The sequence below is a fragment of the Pyrus communis genome, chromosome 15 (genome assembly GCF_041283825.1).
Source record: "Pyrus communis isolate YQ-2024b chromosome 15, ASM4128382v1, whole genome shotgun sequence".
Lineage (NCBI taxonomy): Eukaryota > Viridiplantae > Streptophyta > Magnoliopsida > Rosales > Rosaceae > Pyrus > Pyrus communis.
Genome location: NC_142579.1, coordinates 15,380,800 through 15,392,789, shown reverse-complemented (window position 1 = coordinate 15,392,789; position 11,990 = coordinate 15,380,800). Strand labels below are relative to the sequence as shown.

Here is an 11,990-nt window from a genome sequence, read left to right as displayed (position 1 = left end):
TGGTTCATGGCAAGTAAGCTCTGACATCTCAAAATCTAATGTGTCGGTGAACATTTATTTCACCAAAATGTTGACGTTTACACACTTGTGTTTGTGGAAGAAGGCAATACACGAGTTAGGTTTTAATTGCTAGAGAAAAGTGGAAGAAAGTAACACACAAATTTTTTTATTGCTAGAGAAAAGTGAAAAATTAATATATTAAGTATAGATTCTACTCAATTAATTCTAATATAAATAAAATCATATAATGATGAATTTTCTTTTTAATCAAAAAAACTTCTTTATTAAAAAAGTTATACTTTAATATATAGGATCGGTTCTAGTAGACAAGATCGGTTATGGTTATAGGGAAATCAGATTAAGCTTAAGATATGTAGGGATAATATTACAAAAAGATGAGAATAAGCGAACTTAAATTACAAATGGTACAGGCTAATTGCTCGTGCACCACAAAAGCCTTAATTACTCATCACCCACTCCTCGTTAATTGGAACATAATGGATCGCACATTGATACGCTAGTATATTGAGATAAGTACATAAGATGAAAATAATAAATTAGATGATTTAAATAGAGGTGAAATTAATTAGAAAGTCTTAATTAATCATGTTAACGATTAGATGTTACTTTTAGGCCTTACAATACGGTTTGGGTTATCCGGGCCCATTGGGCCAACACGCATTGGGCTTCATTTAAATACATGATAACTAAAATGACAAAAGGCCCAAAGGCCCATCCTTCTACGTGAAGCCGGCCCTATAGGAGGGAGAGAGTGTGAGTCGCTAAAATGACTTGTGTAAGATTATCAAATGGGCCTTATAATTTCAAAGGTCGGCAACGGCATGCTTCTATGTTTGTTCAATTGAGAACGATCAATCTAGAGTTCTTGTGCGAAATTGTGAATACATGTCAAGCAATAAACTTTAAGAATTGCAATACCGCTAATAATCTTTTGACATGAGATACCGACGTTGCCTTTTGGATATGACATTGACTATTTGATGATACAACACGACCACTCTTTCCTTGTTGCGGTCCTTGATTTGTTCATAGAGGCATGTGAGTATACCACATGAATTCTTATATGTCTCAGTTAAGTCCCATAAACTAGGGAAATCATGTTACGGGTTTGACATAAACTTTTAATAATGTGGTTAAGATTATTGAGTTAGAAAATGATCTAATTAAATTGTAATTCCAACCGGGTGTGTTCTCCAATGTAATCCTACATTGACTTGAATAATCATGACAGACGGTTACGTGGCGCCCATGTCATGTGGAACCTTTTGATGAATAACCACAAGTAATGCTAGGGAGACTAAATTTGCGAACTAAATGATGTGTTACTAATAAGAATAAGCACGTTTATCAACGCTTGAGTAATAAACCAATCATCAACTTCCATGTCCTTTAGTTTCTAAAATTTTGTTTACAAATTTAGTCTCTCTAGCATTACCTATAACCACATTGTCCTCCAAGAACTCAAAGAGGATTTGATTTAATTCATTAAGTAATCATGTTAGAACTAATCACCACTTAAACTTCAAATTGTACATGTTAAAACTTGGCACTAGATGAAACCCAACATTGACAGCAAAACTCTCATGCATGACACGTGATGCTAAAGGCAGAGTGGTGAGCCCAAATCCTGAAGGAAGGTAAGCTCATTGGGCCACAAGCGCAATGGGAGACCTCAAATCTAATAGTGTAGGGAATCAGTTACATTTACAAATTTTGAATTTGGAGTAAAACTCATATTTGTTTCAAATTTGAACACCAACACAGCAGCATGGATTCCTCATTTCAAAATCAATGAAAGTTAATACATTACATAACTCATCGTTCATACACGAATACGAATGCTTCCCGGCTACAAAAGCCTTTACCTTGTTTCTCACTTGTATCCAACTACAACCGGGCATTTTCTTCACCCCTTGATCAACCATCATCTTCCTAACCATTTCTGCTTCCTTCCATTGCCCGCTCGCACAATACAAATTTGATAGTGACACATAACTCGCCTCTTTATGCGGCTCTAGTATCTTCAGACTTTCGCCCAAACTTTTTCCAAATCCTATGTCCCCCTGCGCAGAACATGCCCCGAGCAGAGCTTCCCATGAGCTCGTCTCACCACCACCTACTTCCGAGTACTTATCAACCAGTTCTTTTGCTTCCGCTAAGTAACCACCTCTGCCAAGCATATCCACCATGCATGTCACATGATCCATTTCGGGGGAAAGGCCATAAACTGATCTCATTGTTTCAAAAAGCACATGACTTTCCTCTATAAGCCCAGCATGGCTGCAACTCATCAGCAGGCCAATGAAGGTCACATTATCCGGTTTTACTCCGTTTTCCACCATCTCTTCAAAAACCTGTACAGCTTGGATAGCTTGCCCATGCAATCCAAATGCAAATAACATAGCATTCCAAGATACTAGATCCTTGTCAGGAATATTACGGAATATACGGACTGACCCTTCTAAATCCCCACATTTAGCATACATGTTAACTAAGCCATTCCCAATAAAGACATAAGCATGGAAGCCGTATCGAAGTATGCAACCATGGACCATCTTACCATGTCCAAGTACTGCCAAGCTTGAACATGCATGAAGGACAGCTCCAAATGTGAAGTCATCTGGTTGCACTCCACTTCTCACCATATCCACAAAGAAGCTACCAGCTTCTTCTCCAGGTCCATTTTTTGCAAATCCAGCGATCATAGATGTCCAGGAAACAATATTCTTTTCAGGGGCCCGCTGAAATACAAGAAGTGCTTCGTGAGTATTCCCCAGTTTCATGTAGGTATCAATCATGGCATTCCAGGACACTTGTGTTAGAGTTCCAATGGATTCAAAAATCTTTATTGCATTTTCATGGCAGCCTACTTCAGCATAAAAACTTAAAACCGAGTTCTTGACCTCTGCAGCAGAGCTCCAACCACTTTTAATGACAAGAGCATGTACCATGCAACCACACCAAAATTCTAATGCTTCAGCACAAGCATTCATGAGAGCACTGAAAGTCCATTGATCTGGCTGACGCATACTCTCTGTCATCTCTTTCAACAAAGTCAAACAAGACTCCACTTCTCCATTTCGTGCATAACCGGCAATCATAATATTCCAAGCTATCTCAACCCTTTTTGGCATCATAGAAAACACTTCATGGGCAACGTCGAACTGAGCAGAGTTTGTCTGTGCAAATAAAAACGAACACCAAGACACCTCATTCCTATGTTTCATTTCTTCAAAAACTTTCCTAGCACTCAAGGGATTCGAACACTTCCCATACATATCAATAAGCGCATTATTAACTGGCAAGTAAGACCGGTAACCCAAAACAGTAACTAGCGTGTGAATTTGGGTTCCACACTGAAGCTCATATGCACCAGCACACGCACTTAAAGTTGCAGTGAGGGTAAAGTGATCTGGCCTAGTGTCAGAGATTCTCATGCACTGGAAAAGCGAGAGAGATTCGTTATGAAAATCCAGTTGCGTATAGCTAGTAAGCATTGCATTCCAAGCAATAGAGTCTCTGAAAGGCATTTCGTTGAAAATTTTGCGAGCACATGTTATTTGGCCAGATCTTGCAAGGGCTACTATCTTTGACGTTGTATGAAACAAATTTTGAGTGCATATCATTCTACTTTAGGAGTTCTAAGACAAGCCCATTAATCTACAAAACCGTTTTGTGTAGGAAAATGCTGCCAGTAGCAAACAAAAAGTGTGAGATAAATAAGATAAAGATTGATTACAGAAAGACTACCACAATATAGCAATAAATCTGAGAAGTCGAATGCAGGCCGTAGGGAATAGAGCAACTGGTGCAAAAATTCATGGCACAGCACAAGCTTAGGCAATAAAGAAAGATACCCCCGTACAGATTCATAATATAAGATTCAAATCCTAAATGCAGGAATCACTCTATTTTCTCCTCATTCACATTTGTACTTGTAGGTTTACAACCATCCTAGTAAAACTTTCATTTTATTAAGAGAAACAGAAACACCATATTCTACAACGAGGCTTTCCCCAAAATACGAAGTAATAATTAAAACATATAAGTCCATTTTATTTGAACCCTGTATAAGTGCATTAGTTTTTCATTCACAATTAGTTATGACAGAATGTATCTTGAAATAAACTTCTCAACAAAGTTGTCACGCAGCCTAAACACAAGAACATTCTCTATCCCATATTAAAATATACCAGATTTAAACACTCTGGGACTCTGGATTAGGCCTTTTTTGGTCGAAGTGAGGTTGAGAATTTAAGGAAAAATACCAGTCCAATAACAGAGAGTGTTAAGTACCCAAAACATGCCATGTATTGTAATTTTAGTGCTGTCTACATCAAGTCTTAAGACTCAAAAGAATCACTATGAAGAAGAGCATCATGGTTGTTATACCACCTGGCAAACAAAAAAAAAACGTCAAAATTGTTGCAGGTATTTGGAGACAAATTTGGAAATTCCAACTCTCACACAGGAAGGGTAAATGGTTAACAAGCATTTCCTTGTTAGGTTGTTTAGATTGCATGACTTTCTTAACATATTTCTTCAAAGGGTGACTGTTTAAGGTGACTAGCATGAGTTTTTGCTCTAAATTTTGAGCTGACATACAGGGGAAAAAATTAGCAAGAAAAACGATCACAACCAGATATGTTTGACAGACAAGTAAGTGATTCGTGAGTCGTGATAGCCAAGACTCAAGACTGGCAAGAGTACATTAGAGTTTACTCAGAATGTACGTGAGGCATATACTAATCATGTAGACAAAAATCGTGCTGGCATAAGATTTGGGGAAGAACCAAGTCGATTAGAGAGTCCAAGTCTAGTCGGTTGCATCCTGACTGGTGGAGATTCGAGTTTTACACGTTAAAATCATTGTCTTGTACATTACTGACATGTGGAGCTTTGATTAAACAATTAAATTGAAAACATAGTAAACGTGATGTGGGATTGTGCAATTTGTTTGTTAAGGCTGAACAAAACGTAAACGTGAAGACTGAAGATGAAGAAAAGATCCAAAACTGGACTGGGGCTGGAGAAGCAACTAGGTTTGGGGCCTGAGTCATCCATGGGGGGAAATATAAAACGTAAACCCTAAACCCCGGGTCAGAAGACTCAGAACCTAATCTCACTTGGCTAACTGCATTCTTGTGTTAACAATGAAAGAACAATAAACCTTTCAATACTGATAACGACTACAGGTTGGATGACGGAACAAATTACTAACTTTATTCCATAAATGTTTCAGTCAAAAACAATGTACGAACATCCACAACTACTCAAAACTAACTAGTCATAGCTAAACCAATTACCAACAGAAAAAACAGAAAGACATCTTACAGAAATTAAAGCATGATTAACCATTAAAATTAATTTCCGAAAAGATGTATAACAAACATAATAATCCAATAAATTGAAGGAAATGAGGATGATTAAACACCTGGAAAGCTAGCTTTAAGGCGACAGATGGTGCTGGGATGGTTCAAAGTCACAACAACTTTGCCACTTTGTCTGCTCACACTTAATCAGGAAAAGATAGAATATGTGCTAGTTACCCAATTCGCTCAAACCCGCTTCCAATTCCGGCGCCGCTGTGCGTGCGTCCTCATCGCTGCCAAAGCTCCATTTGTGGAGGCTGGTGGCGGTGGATACAGAAACAGAGAGAGGGATGAGTCAATTACACTAAATCTTTATCATATTTTCACAAGACCCCTTCATATTTGTAAAATTTTACTAACACCCATTAAATTTTAATTCACTTGCACATAAGAAACTATTTTAAAAAACAAATTTACCCATGAAATTAGTTGCATAAGAAAAATGTAAACTTATACAAAGAAATAGAAAAATCAAAACACCAAAACACCCTGCCCGTTGGGCAAGGGCAATACAATGGCAGTTACTATTCACTACAAAAGGTAATTGTTTTCTATAGAAGTATATTTGTGCAACCTTGTTATCTTATTTATTTGCATTTACTTAGTTAGTTTTCATTTGTTGTAGTGTTTTATGTTATTGTCTTTTTATTATAGATCCATTTGATAAAGTTGACAATTGGAAGTTAAATAGAGCAAATAGCAGCAATTTTGGACTTGGATTGGATAGCATGTGTGGACTACACAAGGGCTAGACGTTTTTGGAGTTTAAATGGTGTTAAACATGTGCCGAAATCTAGAGGATTTGAAGTTGAGACTTGAAAGACAAGGATTGCATGAGGAGAAAGAGTTCTAGTTGGAGTCAAACACTACCTAGATATAAGGCAGTTATTATCTTATATTATCTCTAGCTGCAAAGAAGAGTCCTAATCATTTTGAAACATTCTCCAACTGTTTCCTTGCAGTCCTTCAATAACTTAAACATTTCATCATAATTCCTACAACTTTTGGTCATAACAATTCATCCAGAAGTCATTCAAATCATCCATTGAACACGCAAAAGTCCAAAGTTCTTTCTTTTCTTCATTAGTTTCAATGTTTATTACAACTTTCTTTTCAATTATGATGAACATGTGTAACTAAGTTCTTTTTAGTTAGAGGTAAATTCGAAGCTATGAACATATGTTTTATATGAATTGATTACATTCAATTATTATTTCATAAAACGTGAATGTGATTTACTTATCCTGTTTATAGAGAACTTATTCTTGTATGTTTATTAAGGATGCATACTTAGTTTGCATGCAAAGATTTGGACCTACAATGTAAGTGAATTTCACCTAATCTTTATGAACTTGTATTAACAAGTAGTAAAAATCAATGAACGTTGATTAAGTTAAGTTAAATCTTTGCAAGAGAATCATGCTATTCATAGTTACAATTGATTTGTCAATGCTTATGATTTTCACAGAACTTAATGACCTTTGATATGTATTTCTATCATGTTGTTCATAGTTAGAAAACTTGAGAGGAATTATTTGAGTTGTGCAACGCTTTGTCCAATTCAATGAGCTTAGGAAAAACTGGGAGTCAATTAGTGTTATTCACGGTTAATTGGAGCATTGTCATTCACAATTTATAGAAAGATAACTAAAAATCAATTTGTATGCATATGTATCCTGTGTAGAGAAGAATCATTTAGCAAGCCTTTCATCCATCAATCACCTAAAGTTTAATTGTTTGCTGCTTCTTTGTTTAATTGTTAATTTTGGTTTCAATTCTAGTTAAGTAAATTCATTCAAATCCCCAATTCTTTTTTAGTTTGTTTAATTTAGCTTTTAATTTTATTTGTGTACTTTATTAAGGATCATAGTGTAAAAGATAAGATTTAGAAGTATTTGTGACATTTCACATCGTCCAAGGGTGTGATCCTTATATGGATATTCCCACTCTACCTAGCACGAGGCCTTTTGGGAGCTCATTGGCTTCGGGTTCCGTAGGAACTCCAAAGTTAAGCGAGAAGGGGGCTAGAGCAATCCCATGATGGGTGACCTACTGAGAAGTTGCTCGTGAGTTCCCAAAAACAAAATCGTGAGGGAATGGTAAGCCCAAAGCAGACAATATCGTGCTACGGTGGTGGAGCGGGCCAGGGAAATGATCCGCCCCGAGCGGGGATACTAAACTGACACACCCCGACCGAGATCAGGGCATGCTGGTCGTCATGTGGAAGTGACGTAACCATGTGCACAGTGCGGAAGCTAATAAAATAATAATAAAAATAGTACGAATAAATAAAATCCAGCTTTACACAAAGTAATAACATACATGTGCAAGCGTAAGTGTGAAACAAAATTCAGAGCACGAAGACCTAATGCAGTCCAGGAGAAAACGACACTACAAAAGCACACCAGAAGGTGGTCCTACATTGGTAACAATCTGTCAGATATGTCGGGGAAATCCTCAGGGAAGCCACCAAAAGTGCTAGCCAACTAGAACCTGGAGGGGCGCAAAACAAAAAGTGTGAGTGGGCAAAAACAAAGTTTTTAAAAAACCATTTCATAAACAAGTTCTAACCCATCGCCGTAAAACCTGTATACTTCTCAGAAAAGTAGAATATAAATATATATAAGTCATGCTCAGAAATATGCCATGTCAAATGTCTCTAAATAGAATGCAAGTGCTCAGTAATATCAAATCAATGTCATGTAATTTGTCAGCCGGAGTCACCTAACGTGACCTGTACAGCTGAATCTAGAGCTCAAATCTCCATCTCACTAACTATACCTGCACACGAGTCGGAACCACCTAAAGTGGTCTGTACGACAGGACTGGGTGTAATATAAATACGCTCAAGTGCTACGATCACGTGAAGGCTGGGCGAATAATCGTAGGTCACCTACGAGTCGGAACCACCTAAAGTGGTCTGTACGACAGGACTGTGCACCTAACTTGGATCCAAGATGAGCGTGTGGTGCGAGAGGTGAACATCACGTGAAGGACTGTGCCCTACTCTGGGCGGGAGCACTAACACCGGGGGTGCAGGTTATGAGCTCTCTAAGCATCTCAAATCACTATTGAACGTAAACATAAATCATAACTCACTTGGCACTTACATGTGCGTCCGCAGTACCAAACATATATAAACATATGCAACTCATGATGCGTAAATAAATGGCAAACTATAGCATGGCATATAAACGTATAATGTTTCATATCAATTTCTGGGAAAAACATAAGTATATAAGTATATACGGAAAACCAAAAGCCCACTCACTGGTATGTAGAAGGGTCGTAACCCTCTTGCCTCGAGTGACCGCGCTTGTCCTCGGGATAGGTCTCACCCATATGCGAAACAACTATAAAAACGTTAATTTTAAAACACATAACCAACCTTAAGAAATAACTTCTCATACAATGCTCAAATGGGGTGAATGAATACACCAATGTGATCTACTCAACCTGAAGAACATCCCCATATTTTTAGAAAAAATTTTCACCGTCGCACGTGCCCCCACGCGCCGGCCACGCGCATGCACGTGCCTAGCACACTAATGGCATCAGTTAACCCCATCAGGAATATTCCCACATCGCCCAGGGGTGTGATCCTTATATGGATATTCCCACTCTACCTAGCATGAGGCCTTTTGGGAGCTCATTGGCTTCGGGTTCCGTAGGAACTCCAAAGTTAAGCGAGAAGGGGGCTAGAGCAATCCCATGATGGGTGACCCACTGGGAAGTTGCTCGTGAGTTCCCAAAAACAAAACCGTGAGAGAATGGTAAGCCCAAAGCGGACAATATCGTGCTACGGTGGTGGAGCGGGCCCGGGAAGTGATCCGCCCTGGGCCGGGATGTGACATATTAGTTTGTAAATATTTCTATAGTTTGTTAAGGTTTGTTATTTGGACAGTTAGGATTTGTTGTTTGTTATAGTTGGTGAGCTGTTAATCATCTGTGTGATGATATATTGTATAAATACTAAACTCTGTAATCTTATTTGGTAATCAATGAGAAGAAAATTTTCCTATCATGGTATCTTTCGCCATTGTCAAACGACCTATCCGTTTTCTTCTTCTTCTGCTGCTTCCCCTTTTCTCTCACTGAAACCCTAAATCGCAACCATGGCGACCGTTGATTCTCCTTCCTCTGATTCAGATTCTTAGATTCATCAGCCTCCAATTCCAAATTCGTGCCCTAATCTCTCTGGCACTTCTTCAACTGCATCGATTACGATCAATAACATTGGTTCCATGGTGCCAATCATGCTCACCACAACCAATTACCTCACATGGAGTGCATTATTTGCTCCGATCTTTTGTCGCTACAACCTCACTGGCATCATTGATGGATCTATGGTCGCTTCACCTAAATTCGCCTCGCAGTCTCACATCCATGAACTCCGTTCAAGACTTCGCACAATTATGAAAGGCACCTCCACTGTAGCTACATATCTTCAACAGATTGAGGAGATCGCTAATGAGCTTGCAAGAGCTAGAGCTCCTATTGCACTCTCTGAGCTCATATCTGTTACATTTCATGGCCTTCCATCGGAGTATGAATCTTTTGTTGATGCAATCCACTTCTGTCTTGGATCGACAACCATTGATGAACTACATGGTTTGCTACTGAGCAAAGAAATTCAACTTGCAAATTGCAAGACCTCAACTGCCTCAGGTTCTTTTCAGGCTTTTCACTCTGATCTTGGATCATCTGCTGGCATTTTTCTTCTCCTGCCTCAAAACCCTAATTCTCAGGCGTTTGCTTAGAATTTCACCAATTTCAATTAACCTCACGATTGTGGTCAAGATTGCAAGTCTCAGTTCACCAATCAGCGTCAAAATTACTCCAACTCCGGGCTTAATAACCAGTGTCAGAATTCCTTTCGCAACAATTATCAGCACACAAATCGTGGTGGTTGATTTGGTTCTCAATTTTTTGGTCGTCGACTTACCTGCCAAATATGTCGTCAAAATAATCATAAGGCTGCTAAATGTCTTCATCGCATGAATCCTTAATTTGGCTCAAGATCTTATCAATATGCAATGTGTGCTAACACTAGTCAATCATCTCCTACTCCAACTTGGCTTCTTGACTCTGGTGCCAACTCCCATACGACAAATTCGACTGCAAACTTGCAAAGTTTAGAACCCTACACAGGACCCGACCAAGTCTACATTGGTGATGGCAAATGTTTGCCGATTCTTCATTCTGGTTCCTCTACTCTTCGTACTACTCATCATGATTTTGCTCTTAGAAATGTCTTACATGTTCCTAATTTAAAGCAAGACCTATTATCTTTGATCGGAGACCTAAGCCTCATGCGCCCACGAGGTTGGGAGGGGAGGTTAGGTCAACGGATCTTCGATACCTAAGTTAGTTTCTCTGAGAGAGTAAAGTGTTTAGGGCCTTTTTAGGATTGCCAAAGCTCTGAAAATTTGGTAGACTATGGGGTATTTATAGGGATAGGGACGGCCATATAGTGTTTAATGGAGAGATATTCTCTAAATATTCCCAAGATATTCTCTAAATATTCCCAAGATATTTAAAAGGAAATAATATCTTGAGATAATGGAGTAATTATCCCTAATTGATTTAAATTAGGATTACTTACTTAGTCAATCTTCAATTGGGAATGTATTAAAGATAGGATTTGGGTAATTAATCATTATCTTTAATTCTTTGCCAAAGGCAAGTGAGCTGTAGGCAGTTGTGTTCAGCTACTGAGTCCTCCAGGGATGTGAGCTGCGCGTAGGAGCATCTAAGAAGTATGCCCATTTATTGAGGGCAATCTTGTCTTTCTTGAATAAAAATCCACGTGTCGCCTCTAGAATTTTTAGGATTATTTTAGGCTCCACAAATAGTAATCAATATTTTGTGCAGAAACAATTATCTATAGTTTGTTAAAAAAGAAAAACATCAATTCTCACACAGTAGTTAATTGTTTCTACAAAATATGTGCTGGTGTTTTATTTTTGTCGTTCAAACTGTGCATAATTAGTTCGTAGGAGGAAACGAATTGAAACAAAAATATAATGAACGAAAAGGCCACACTTTATGTAATGGTAAAAGGAATAGCAAAAAAGTCGGAACCTTTTTTTCTTAGGAAAACCATGTGATGATGGTTTACTGAAGGGGGAAAAAAAAAAAAAGCATGATCTAAAAGAAGGAGAGAAGAGGAGGGGTGACATGTTTGTGTTGAAGGCCGGCAACGGAGTAGGACAAAAATTGAGTTATTTTTGTTATAAAATTAAAAGAATAAAGTCGCGATGAATGAAGAAAAGTAGTTGAAGAATTACAAATTTAAGGGTTAATAGATTATTTGTTTCTGAAAGTGAATGTTTCGAATTTTTCAGACTGTTCATATTAATGCAATTTTTATTTCTGTGTCAACTTTAGACTGTGATAAATGGACTCTATTAAAACAATGAGATATACAAGATTTGTTGTTAAACAACAATCTCAATAAGAATTTGGCTGAATTCCAGCATTTACCATCCCAAAATGAAATTTTAATATTTTAGGATCTTACATTTTTTTATTTTATTATTTGTTTACTTTCTCTCCCATTTGCATTCATAAGGTTTTGTAGAGTTAGGTTACATT

General features: G+C 37.9%; 1 protein-coding gene across 2 annotated transcripts; it reads right to left on the bottom strand.

Moving 5' to 3' along the window:
* Positions 1 to 1,696: 1,696 nt before the first annotated feature.
* LOC137748314 (Tetratricopeptide repeat (TPR)-like superfamily protein) lies at positions 1,697 to 5,797 on the bottom strand. 2 transcript variants are annotated; one of them, XM_088686930.1, is made up of 2 exons: positions 5,456 to 5,797; positions 1,697 to 4,416 (listed from the first exon to the last, which is right to left on the bottom strand). In XM_088686930.1, the coding sequence occupies exon 2, from the start codon at positions 3,645 to 3,647 to the stop codon at positions 1,764 to 1,766; it is 1,884 nt and encodes a 627-aa protein (XP_088543056.1). In that variant the 5' UTR covers positions 3,648 to 4,416; positions 5,456 to 5,797; the 3' UTR covers positions 1,697 to 1,763. The 2 variants fall into 2 exon arrangements, with proteins under 2 accessions (XP_088543056.1, XP_068344558.2); XM_068488457.2 differs by having other exon boundaries at positions 1,697 to 3,709; positions 5,456 to 5,796.
* Positions 5,798 to 11,990: the final 6,193 nt, after the last annotated feature.